We start from the raw sequence: 12,194 nt of genomic DNA on the forward strand, positions 1-12,194 counted from the left end.
TCTTAAGATTGAGTTTGAAAGAAAAAATTCGAGGAAAGTTGGCATATGAAGAAAAGTGAATAAGGATTCAATGGAGAAGATAATTTCACCACTACACAAAGAAATGGCCGGTAATGCTAAATTACACATACATATATTTTGTTTAAAAATAAGTATTTATTTTTCTTAATATTTTTATAGAAGTAGCATTTATATTCTCTCTAATTTTCAAATAGACATATTAAGGATACTATTTTTCTTAATTTATTTAAAAAATTAAAATAACATATTGTTAAAACTTAAATAGAAGTTATGAAAATTAAAAAAAAAAATACTCTTTTACAAATATAAATATAATGAAAGAAATGAATTTTATTCTATTAAAAAAACATAAAAGAATAAATGACATCGATCAAAAGTACAAGAAAATAAATATATTTAAAAATCAAAAGTACAAGAAAATAAAGATATTTAAAAATGGAAAGAATACACGTCATTTTAAAGTATAGGGTTTGTAACTTGTAAGTATCATTTGATTTAAATTACGTTATCAGTGTTCCATTAAACTATATAGATTTACTTTCTTGTGAAAATTTAAACTCCGGCAAAAAAATCAAACTGATTCCTGTACAAATCCTCCCTAACACAACGATATAATTTATATTAACTTAAACTTTAAAACCACAATTAAATGATAACTAAATCTTTTAATAATCTGAAAATTTAAAAAAGAAAAACACACTAAGAATATTTTTTTTATAATCAATCCTTCTTCGTTTTATAAGCAGCTGCTTTTTAAATTTACTCTCCTTTTCATTTTCTCATGAAATATAGTTTTATCGTTTGTCTATTTTTTCACCCAACAAAAAAGATGCAATAATTCATTTTGTACTTGGAGCAAAGCAGCTTCTCCTGCAACCATCATAATTTCTTCTGCGAACCTATCAATTTCGAATTTCACTGGAATACATTAAATAAATATTCCGGAAATAATTTTTCAGAAGACACTCATCACAGCCTTAAACCGGATCAAAATTTCCGGAAACTATACAAATATCTGAGTCTCCTCCAGATAGTCCATAGTCAAGTCAGAAAATAATTTAGTTTGTGTCACCAATATTTATACAAGTCAATTTTCTTGCACAACACTCCATGAAACTTTCTGAACAGATCACTCTACCAAAAGTATACTAAGGTTATCCGACTCAAAATTCTGGTCAAAGATTTCAACAGCAATTGATTGATTCAGACACTGTTTATATTTAGAGTTTGAAGCTTATTAGAAAGTCTATTTCACGAGGTTAGTCTATCTTAATAATATTTTTTTTTTTTGGGCATTTTTATTTTATCCGTTGTTGAATTGTTATTGAATCATTCAATTTCTACTATTAGGTACGAGATGTCTATACCTCAACGTGAAATATGTATGTTAAAAATTCCATATTGATTAAAGATAAGACCAAATTATAATATATAAATAAGATACAAACTCCACCTTAGAAACCGATTTTATATAAAATTAAGTTAGACTTAAAATCCACTTCTAAACTTATGTTTAAATATGCTTTTGACGGCTTTCAATGGAAAAAAAAAAAGCACATATTAAATATATAGTTAATTAAACAACCCTTTATGATTTCCATTTTCGTTATAAAGATGATAGGATTATGATTTTTAATGATTAGCTTCATTAAACATTTATTGAACATGATTTTTACACAATCATGATCTTCTATAAATGTCATTTATTGGTCTTAGACTCAAACTACCACCATCTTCTGGAGCCCTTTTGCCTGCTGTTTATCTCCTAGCAAAAGGTAACTTCTGCTCTGATATTATCCAAAGTGAATCAATATGATATTTTCAATCATCAAGCGGTTTTGTAACTTTCTATGGCATTTTTTTTTTCTTTAATTTCTGTTTGATACTAAACATTTTATTTATGCGTTCATTAATCATCATTGTTGATCTTTTCCAAGTCAGGTCGTGTTTGAGAGGATTAAGAACCTGTTAAGATGGTGAGTTGGCATTATTTTCCCTTTTTCTTTTTCTCTGAAGAGATGATTTGAACTACTAAACTGGATAATCATGTACAGGTGAAGTTCACAGTTGATCAACTTCGGCGGATTATGGACCGCAAACACAACATCAGGAACATGTCTGTTATTGCTCACGTAGATCATGGTACGTTGTTATAGTTTTTTTGCGTTGATGTGAAGTCCTTCTTCCTAGCTTTTAATGGTTGACATTGTTGAGCAATAGTTTTCGTCGTTTAGTCTTTGTATCTTCTTTGTCACGGGGTTTAAAACAGAAAAGATTTTCACATTCTCCTTAAATTTCGGGTCCCTGATAGCTCAGTATTGTCACTGCCTTGTAAACACTGCAGAATTTATTTTAATTAGCTTCTGGAATGCAGGAAAATCCACACTGACTGATTCTCTTGTGGCTGCTGCTGGAATCATAGCACAAGAGGTTGCAGGAGATGTGAGGATGACAGATACCCGTCAAGATGAAGCTGAGAGAGGTATCACTATCAAGTCCACTGGTATCTCTCTTTACTATGAAATGTCACAGGGTGATTTGAAGAACTTCAAGGGAGAGCGTGAAGGGAATGAGTTCCTTATAAATCTTATTGACTCACCTGGGCATGTGGACTTCTCATCTGAGGTAACGGCTGCGCTTCGCATCACCGATGGAGCACTTGTGGTGGTGGATTGTGTTGATGGTGTATGCGTACAGACAGAAACTGTGCTAAGACAAGCTCTTGGAGAAAGGGTTAAGCCTGTTTTGGCAGTTAACAAGGTGGATAGATGCTTCCTCGAGCTCAACCTTGATCCAGAGGAGGCATACCTTACATTTCAGAGGGTTGTTGAGAGTGCAAATGTTACCATGGCAACATATGAAGATTCTATACTTGGTGATATTCAAGTATACCCTGAGAAGGGAACAGTTGCTTTCTGTGCTGGTTTGCATGGATGGGGTTTTACCCTCACCAACTTTGCCAAGATGTATGCTTCAAAGTTTGGAATTGACGAGGCAAAGATGATGAGTAGGCTTTGGGGTGCAAATTTCTTTGATTCTGCCACCAAAAAGTGGACCAACAAACACACCGGAACTGCTACCTGTAAGCGTGGCTTTTCAATGTTATGTTATGAACCGATCAAACATATTATTGAGCTATGCATGAGCGACAAGAGGGATGAGCTGTGGCCTAAGTTGCAAAAGCTTGGGGTAAACATGAAGTCAGGGGAAAAAGATTTGACAGAAAAGGCTTTGATGAAACGTGTTATGCAGAGTTGGCTCCCGGCAAGTAGCGCCCTTCTGGAGATGATGATATATCACCTTCCTTCTCCTGCCAATGCTCAGCAGTATCGCGTTCAGAATTTGTACAATGGTCCCCTGGATGATCCTTATGCTTCTGCTATCAGAAACTGTGACCCTGAAGGACCTCTAATGCTCTATGTCTCAAAGATGATTCCTGCATCTGATAGGGGTAGGTTTTATGCTTTTGGTCGAGTTTTCTCTGGCAGGGTTTCAACTGGTTTGAAAGTCAGAATCATGGGACCAAACTATGTCCCTGGAGATAAAAAGGACTTGTATGTTAAAAGTGTTCAGCGAACTGTAATTTGGATGGGAAAGAAACAGGAAACTGTTGAGGATGTGCCTTGTGGCAACACGGTAGCTATGGTGGGTTTGGACCAATTCATAACCAAAAATGCTACATTGACCAATGAGAAGGAAGTTGATGCACATCCCATTCGGGCTATGAAGTTTTCTGTGTCACCCGTGGTAAGTGTTGCTGTTACATGCAGGGTTCCGTCAGATCTTCCTAAGCTACAAGAAGGTCTAAAACGTTTAGCTAAGTCAGATCCTATGGTGGTGTGCACAATGTCAGAGACAGGAGAGCATATAATATCAGCTGCTGGTGAGCTTCATCTAGAAATCTGCCTGAAGGACTTACAGGTCGATTTTATGAATGGAGCAGAGGTTTCGATATCTGATCCTACTGTCTCTTTTTGCGAGACTGTGTTTGAGAGATCTTGCCGAACAGTGATGAGCAAGTCACCAAACAAACACAACCGCCTATACATGGAAGCAAGGCCTATGGAAGATGGACTAGCAAAGGCTATTGACGATGAAAAGATTGGACCGGGGGTTGACCCAAAAAATAGGTCTAAAATATTGTCAGAAGAGTTTGGTTGGGACAAGGATCTGGCCAAGAAAATATGGTGTTTTGGTCCTGAGGGTAAAGGACCCAACATGGTGGTGGATACATGCAAGGGCGTACAGTACCTCAGTGAAATCAAAGACTCAGTTGTTGCTGGGTTTGAGTTAGCATCAAAAGCAGGTCCAATGGCTGATGAGAAAATGCGAGGGGTCTGCTTTGAGATTTGTGATGTGGTTCTTCATACTGATGCTATTCACAGAGGAGGCGGCCAGATCATTCCAACAGCTAGAAGGGTCTTCTATGCAGCCACACTAACAGCAAAACCGAGACTTCTCGAGCCTGTGTATCTGGTGGAGATACAGGCACCTGAACAGGTCCTTGGCGGTATATACAGTGTTCTTAACCAAAAAAGAGGGCATGTGTTTGAGGAAATCCGGAGGCCAGGCACCCCACTTTACAATGTCAAGGCATATTTGCCTGTTGTTGAGTCATTTAAATTCAACGAATCACTAAGGGCTCAAACCGGGGGGCAGGCTTTCCCCCAGTTAGTATTTGACCATTGGGATATGGTGTCATCTGATCCACTAGAACCTGGCACTCCTGCTGCTGCTCGTGTTGCAGAGATAAGAAGGAAGAAAGGCTTGAAGGAACAAATCACACCTCTCTCCGAGTTCGAGGACAGACTTTGATGTGTCAATAAGTTCTCTTAGATAGAAATATACAGTATAATTTCTTTTCCATTTTCCTAGTTTCTGTTCATATTTCTCAATCTTAATGTTACATGATATTTATTGTAGTTTTTCAATTTTAATGTTGCATGTTACATTCCAAATGGTCATTCTTTATCTCTTTCTTTATTATCATAACTTCATATTTTATGTTTCAATTTCGCATCTTAGCTTCCCCCTTTGTAAATTAGATTTTTGGATAGCTGTCCTAAGCTTATATAACTAGCATGCTAAGAAGATTGAACTCAAGTTCACCACAAAAAATCTAATCCAGAAGCTCTAGTATAATAACCTCACTTTTTCTTGGCAACATATGGATGTTCAAAGAAAATGAAATCCTAAATCATGATACCAATTTTTACAGAGAACACCTATTTGAAACTTCATACAAAGAAAGTCAACAACAGACATATGTTGGAAACCTGCTGCATAGCTATTCTGTACAAGGTGAATCCGACTTGGACATTGCCAAAAAAGCTCCATGAAATCTGCATGCAACCACTAGATGCAAAATCGCACTACACAACTCTTCTTGTATTAGGTCAACAGCTTATCCATTTTTTCTGCTAGAGAAGTTAAAGATGTCTTCTAAAGAATCAACAGAGTCAAAATCTTGACAAAACCTGCAAATTCATATGCTCTTATTTTAAAAGTTCTCAAGAGTACGACCAATTGATAAACCGCATGTATCAGGACAAGTAGAAAAATAGTAAACTACAACGAAATTACAAAGTGCATAGCCTAGCAGAATGAACTTGCCTCAGATATCAGTGGCTTTGCATGTTCTTCCCATTCAGTAGTCCACCTAGCTGAAGAACCAGTTTCTAATGCACCATATTTGAGGACCTTCAATGCATCAGAGTCATCAGGAAATCCCTTGAAGAGAAGCTGTGTAGATTCAGAGAACCAAATTAGTACGCTCAAGATTAGACATTTAGACTGTATACATTATAAAACAAAAGTTTTTAACCGACAACAATCTTAAACTGTGTAGCCACATTCAAATAAGAAAGTTGAAGCTTGTAATTATTAACAGACATACCAGAAGTTCATCAGCTAGCTCTGATGAAGAAGAGAAGAGAAGACCATTTTTGTCAACTCTAACCAGTTCTTTAATGCTTCAAGAAGGTAAAAGTTTTAACTCAAATGAAAAGAACAATTTTTTTGGACTTCAGAAGAAGTCACAGACAATTTTCAAGGAAGTATTTAGCTTACCAAGAGTACGAAACAGCACAAACAGGCAGTCCACAGCCAAACATATCCACAACCTGGTACGGTTAAAAAAATAAAAATTTAGAAATAAACAAAATATTTAATAAGATTCAGTAGTTGTTTTATAAACCTTCCAAAATGCGACATACTGAATGTAAAACTGACATCCTCTTAAAAAGCCTAAGGTTTAGGTATGAAAATATCCAATTTCCAATACAGAGCTCTAGACCTTAAATTATGAGGAAGAACTAGAATGTAATATCACACATTAAGAAACATTAGAGATTCAAAGCTGGATCCAACTTGAACCTATCTCATGGTACATAATTAACAGAAAATGGAAAATTCAAAAACCTCAAGAAATATAAGCAGTTATAGCCCACTAAGTAAAACTGAATTAAATTAGCCAGAACATGTATAGAAGAAATAACATCATCTTTTTATGACACAACTAATATTAGACTGCACAAATGGATATATATTCTAATATAAAACCATGGAAAACCTCCATTGACAAGAATTTCAATAATTTTATAGGAAAATCCATTTAATCAACATAACATTTATCACAGTTTGATGCCCTAGATGCTTATGAGTGCAATGTCTTAAATGATTCAAAACAGCAGATTATTACAGGGAGGATTTCAGTATAACCATGTAAAGACATTTTCTTTGTACACCGACATATAATAACGGATACCTTCATTGGAAGGTCTAATCCTGATGATGAAGTATGCAGACAAACACCTAGATCAGCTGATCCTGAAATGACCAAAAACTGTTAAATGAAGAATTTCACCACTGTACAAGATCACTTTTAAAATAAGGAACACAATACCTAGTAGTAATGGATAATCATCAGCTGACAGCCACATAGTACGAAATGCCACACGTTTAAGTTTTAATCTCTTTATTTTTGCTTCATACTTTTCTTTTTCCGGACCTTTGCCTTTATCAAAGAAGATCCCACATCAGAAAATTCCATATGATGTCCAATACTTCAGAAAGAAAAACAATAGTTATACCAGTTATGATGAATAGCAATCTGGGATATAAACATTGTTTTCCATCAGATATTTCTTTCCACACGACCTCCTCATCTACTGAATCATCTTCACCCAATATGGCAGCAACGCGTCTATCATACATTACAGCAGCTTCCAAGAGAATACCAAAATCTTCATCAGGTGTCCTGAAAGTGCCACAAGTCTGAGAAATAAAGCACTCAAGTTTGGCTAGTAAAAGTCAAAATTATCCTAGTCAATAGAGGTTTTCCATGGCTTTATATTTTTTTTTTTTATATTTTGCTTCATTTCTCTCACTGAAGGTCCATCTAACAAACTTTATAACATGCAGGAAAAAAGAAAGCGCTATTTTAAACGGATAAAATATTGTCTTGTACCCAGGTTTTTACTAAAGAAAAAACAATAACTCCTTAGCATCAGAACATGAATGCAACGTATTGTCACGCTAGAAAAGGAGGCAATTCATACTATGAAAAACGTACCAGCTCGTACTGCTTACAACAAGTGCTGGTCGATTTGGCTTCAAATTTATGCTTGAACCAACCTCATTTGTAAACAGGGTCTCGTTTTGGCAACGGCTAGCAATCAAGGAAGTTCCTGTAAGAAGCAAGCATATAAACACAAAATGTGCTAACGACTAAAATTGATATATGCCAAGATTATAAAAGCAATCTTACCATTACTGACACAATCTCTGACACCAAGAGGCTGAAACAGGTCCTCATTTAATCTGCAAAACAACTGTAGATTGTCTATATTATATATGGAAATTTCTAAGGATTCTTGATAAATAATAATATTCAGAGTTACCTTATGCCTCTCCTCCAATGAAGCTGCATGAAAGATGTCCGGAGGCTGATCATACAAAACTGTAGCACTATAAAATTAAGAATTAAGATATAGACATCGGATTTCTCCGCTGATCACAGAAGCAATTTTATGTTAAACAATAGATTTTAACTTTGAGTCGACTCTCTTACTTTATTCCCCAGTTTTGAGCCAATTCATGCTGCATTGCTTTTGTTACACAAAGAGAAGCATCTGCCATTTTCCCATAATGCTTCTCAAACCTAATTGGAGCCAAGAAAATAATCACATTCGCAGCAACCTTGAAAAAGCAAAGCCATATCACCAGTAAAAAGTTCTCGAGTAAAATTAAAAAGACTCTACAGTAGTACCATTTATATAAGGAGACAAAATGACTATTTCTTCCCAATGACAGTGCAAGTAGAGTATACCCAAAATTATGCCAATCTATAACAAAAGATGATTTTCTCAACCAGCTAGCCCATTTTACGGCCACAAGGGTTGGAACTGAAGGAGGATTCTGCACAAACAAAAGAGTGAGATAAGTGATGCAAAAAGCTACAAAATCAAAATTGCCTCCATTTCTGGTCATTTTGCTTTTGTTTATCAATGAATCTGTTAGGTTTCTTGATTACAAGAAACCCAGAATTCTTTGGTTTTGGTTACAGGACACACACACAAACTCATAGTGGGAAATCTGTATTATCATTCTGGAAACAATGAATATGTTCGAAAATATCCAAGGGACCAACCTCCCTTCAAACAGGATGTAACAAGTCCTGTCTACTATCAGAGATACAAAAACAAAGTGCCTAATTCAAGACACCTTCCCCCCTATATAGCTATCCCCCAAGGGACACTACCCAGCCTAACAACCCCTACACCTCCTAACAAACTATGTGTTGTAATTAGAGGAAACATCTTCTTAATTAAAGAAGATATCTATAGAATCTTCCTAATTAGAGAAAATAGATGTGTAATCTTCTAGATTATTTTGTTTTCCTATTTTCTTATTTTAGAATATTAGATTGTTACAAATAGAGCAAAGGAGAATGTAATTGATATGATTGAGAATAATAAAAAATATTTTTACTTTTAACTTGGTGTCAGAGCTCCCGATCTTGGGGCTCCGTTTCCGCTGCAACAGTAGCCGCCATCGCTACTTTCCGACCACCGTGGTTGCCGCTGTCGCCGACTGGGGTTATTGATAAGGCAGAAAGGTATGCCAAACTCTAGCGAACCCCAACACCGGAGGGGTGACTACCCTCTCGGTCAGCATAGGGTCCCCTTTAATCAACACCTCCCTTTCCCTTGGCCAAAACTCATGGTCAAGTTTCTCCAAGTTATCTTGACTTTCCCAAGAAAGCCAACCACGTCACTCCTAAAATCAAGTCCACACCCGAGTTCAAACAGGTAGAACTTCTCCTTTACCTCCAGGTCTTCCAGTTGTATTAGGATGTCGGGACAACACCCACTAGTAGTCATCCTATTCCCATCTCCCAGGCAGACTTTGTAAGGTGGTGTTTTCTCTACAACCAAGCTTAGTTCAGCCACTAACTTGGCTGAAATAAAACTGTGGCTGGCGCCACTATCAATTAGAACCAACACCTTTTCCCTTTCAACCGCCCCTGCATTTTCATAGTATTGGATTGGGTCAATCCTCCTGATGAGAAAATGAGAGCTCCATCTGTTTCTAATCCATTTCTTCCCTTTCACCGTCCTCCTCATCTTCAGCCATGATTAGGACCCATATATTCTTTTCTAGGCATCTATTGCCAGGGCTATATGCTGGGCAAGGAAGATTCCTTATTTCCCTGCTCCTATTCTACCATGTTGTACTGCCTCTTATCTTGGAGCCTACCGATGTGCTAGCTCCTTCTTTCCTAGCAGTACTCCCGTTGCTAAAGGTTCCTTGCCCACTCCTGGCCCCTATGAATGTTTCCGTTCAGGAAACTGCCTCTACTCCCCATTGATAGCGCACTGATGACTGGCTGTTTCGACTGGCAACTCCTCTAATTCTTGAATCTTTTGTGACTTCCTCTAGTTATTAGGTTTCTTGGTGACAAACCCAAAATTCTCTGGTTTTGGTTACAGAACACACACAAACTCACAATGGAAAATCTGTATTACTATTTTGGAAACAACGAATATGTTTGAAAACATCCAAGGGACCAACCTCCCTTCACACAGGATGTTACAAATCCTGTCTACTATCAAAGATACAAAAGCAACGTGCTTGTCTCAAGACACCTTCCTCCCTATATAGCTATGCCCCCAAGGGACACTACCCAGACTAAAAACCCCCGCCTAACATCCCCTACACCTCCTAACAAACTATGTTTTGTTTTTATTCCCTTTTCTCCTAACTTAGACCCTCAGGGTCCTATCAGAATCATTACACATTTAATAAAATATCCTTCAAAGTGTTGAGTTTCCAATATCATATATGAAAGAGGCATAGTGAAGTTCGGCACATCAGAATTTCTCTAGTAGTCCAAACTGACCTATAACAAAAAAATACTTGGCAAAGATAGCTTTATTGTTTATTTGCTTAAAAGGATGCTTCTCAAACAAAGCTATGATCCAAGACAACAATCAAATTTTGCAGGTATAAGCTTTCCAATATTATGTCTAACATAGTAAGAACAAGGAGTATTGAATCTATCAAGGAATAATACCAAGATGGAAAAATAGAAAGAAAACTTAAAAGGCTAACCTGGACAATAAAAACATCAGGAGATGGTATTTTTACACAAAGGAACCAAAGAAGCATGAGAAATTGCACTATCGGCTTCAACAAAAGCATAATGGGCTGAAGTATCTTTGGTAAGCGTTGATTGGCTGTAAACCACTGCTTCTGAAAATTTGATAAAGTTCCACTCTAGATCAAATTAAGTAAAATAAGAGGATAACTTGCCCAGAAAAGATGAGATCTAGGCAACATTGATACCATTATGTGAAAATGAATAGATGGGTTGGCAAGAAGTGCAGTATGGGGCTCTGAACCTGTTACATATCGTTATTAAACGAAAAAATGTACTCATTCTGCACTAGGAATTTAGCATATAATTAAATCTAACTCTAATTATTCATTATAAAAAACTTGAAATTAGAAACGATACCTCCATATGCAACCACGTCAACCTCCAGGGAAGCCTGCAATACCATATATAGAAAAGGCAGTGAGTCAACGAACAGCTAAAATAAATAAAAGTGTCTGAAAACTTTAAACATTTTAAGTAACTCATGAATCATGACTGAATAGTGTGAATATATAATTCCTAGATATGAAAGAAAGGTCATTTATGCCAAGTTATGGAAATTCCAAATTATTATGTGTAGATTTAACAATATCGGTAATACATGACTAAACCAATGAGGTTTCAGATAACAAATAACGACTTAACCACTGTGGTTAAATGAATCCCCAAGACTACATCATCCTTAAGCAAACATTAAATTACAGAGAAAAAAAGTGAAATTATGAGCATCATCTGGGTCTCAGAACATCTAATAGCAGAAGCTACCAGGTAAGGAGCTCTCAATTGATTGCACAAAACTTAAAACACATGACATGAAAATGTCTGCACTGAATTTAAGAATCATGCTGCAGAAACCGTCAGAATTTTGGCATGTATGATCCAACTCCCTAAACATTATAAATCAACACCATTCTTTTCTCCAATCCAAACATGAAATCAGAAGAACTATTCAAAAGGCACTAACATGATCCAGGTTCTGGCAAACTTACAACTAACTAAAAATACTTTCATGAATTCCGCAACAAAATGAAAACAAAAAAAAAAAAAAAACTGAAAAAAATAGATAATCAAATCAAATTAAACTAAATTAAATTACTAAAGGAAATTGGAAAAATGAGGGAAAAAAAAAAAAACCTGATTGCCGAGAGAAAGAGCGTGATACTGCATTCGAGGGCTCCGTCCAATGTCGCCCAAAACCACCACGCATGCTCTCCCTCTTCTTCCTCCCTTCTTTTCGTTGTTTTTCCCTTTTGGAACCGAATATCAAAATCCAACGAAACGATTAAGCCAAAACCCTAATCCAAAAGCTAATTCTGCCACAAAATGTGGTAAGAGAAAATCAAAATCTCACCTGCCATTTCCCGTGTCAATGGAAAATCAAAATCCCGTCGTTGGGGTAGTGACTCAGTCAAGAAGAATTTTAGAGTGTAGATGAAGGAAGACGAATATTCGGGTCATCAAAACCGACCCACTAAGCATTGGTGAGACCCGAATCAAATTTCGGGTCGACATA

General features: G+C 36.4%; 2 protein-coding genes across 4 annotated transcripts; one reads left to right on the plus strand and one right to left on the minus strand.

The window, feature by feature from the left end:
* Positions 1-1,756: 1,756 nt before the first annotated feature.
* Positions 1,757-5,033, plus strand: LOC106761561 (elongation factor 2). Of its 2 annotated transcripts, XM_022781358.1 has the most exons (4): positions 1,757-1,796; positions 1,963-1,997; positions 2,076-2,163; positions 2,396-5,033. In XM_022781358.1, the coding sequence occupies exons 2-4, from the start codon at positions 1,995-1,997 to the stop codon at positions 4,834-4,836; spliced, it is 2,532 nt and encodes an 843-aa protein (XP_022637079.1). In that variant the 5' UTR covers positions 1,757-1,796; positions 1,963-1,994; the 3' UTR covers positions 4,837-5,033. The 2 variants fall into 2 exon arrangements, with proteins under 2 accessions (XP_022637079.1, XP_014500607.2); XM_014645121.2 differs by having other exon boundaries at positions 1,766-1,997.
* A 103-nt stretch (positions 5,034-5,136) lies between these two features.
* On the minus strand, positions 5,137-12,158 carry LOC106762646 (UDP-glycosyltransferase TURAN). 2 transcript variants are annotated; one of them, XM_022781359.1, is made up of 17 exons: positions 12,033-12,158; positions 11,816-11,928; positions 11,042-11,075; positions 10,870-10,925; positions 10,636-10,776; positions 8,351-8,439; positions 8,093-8,182; positions 7,923-7,989; positions 7,790-7,853; positions 7,595-7,709; positions 7,113-7,279; positions 6,926-7,036; positions 6,788-6,849; positions 6,091-6,143; positions 5,918-5,993; positions 5,635-5,763; positions 5,137-5,498 (listed from the first exon to the last, which is right to left on the minus strand). In XM_022781359.1, the coding sequence occupies exons 1-17, from the start codon at positions 12,037-12,039 to the stop codon at positions 5,481-5,483; spliced, it is 1,392 nt and encodes a 463-aa protein (XP_022637080.1). In that variant the 5' UTR covers positions 12,040-12,158; the 3' UTR covers positions 5,137-5,480. The 2 variants fall into 2 exon arrangements, with proteins under 2 accessions (XP_022637080.1, XP_014502145.1); XM_014646659.2 differs by having other exon boundaries at positions 8,291-8,439.
* Positions 12,159-12,194: the final 36 nt, after the last annotated feature.

This window comes from Vigna radiata, chromosome 5 (genome assembly GCF_000741045.1).
Source record: "Vigna radiata var. radiata cultivar VC1973A chromosome 5, Vradiata_ver6, whole genome shotgun sequence".
In the NCBI taxonomy this organism is placed as follows: domain Eukaryota; kingdom Viridiplantae; phylum Streptophyta; class Magnoliopsida; order Fabales; family Fabaceae; genus Vigna; species Vigna radiata.

Bases quoted from the DNA above. Each gene is read 5' to 3' on its own strand.
- LOC106761561 (XM_022781358.1), top strand. The intron at 2,164-2,395 runs GTACGTTGTTAT...TCTGGAATGCAG, and splicing joins TATTGCTCACGTAGATCATG to GAAAATCCACACTGACTGAT.
- LOC106762646 (XM_014646659.2), bottom strand. The intron at 5,994-6,090 runs GTAAGCTAAATA...ACCTTCTTGAAG, and splicing joins TGTGCTGTTTCGTACTCTTG to CATTAAAGAACTGGTTAGAG. The intron at 5,764-5,917 runs GTATGTCTGTTA...GAATCTACACAG, and splicing joins AGCTAGCTGATGAACTTCTG to CTTCTCTTCAAGGGATTTCC.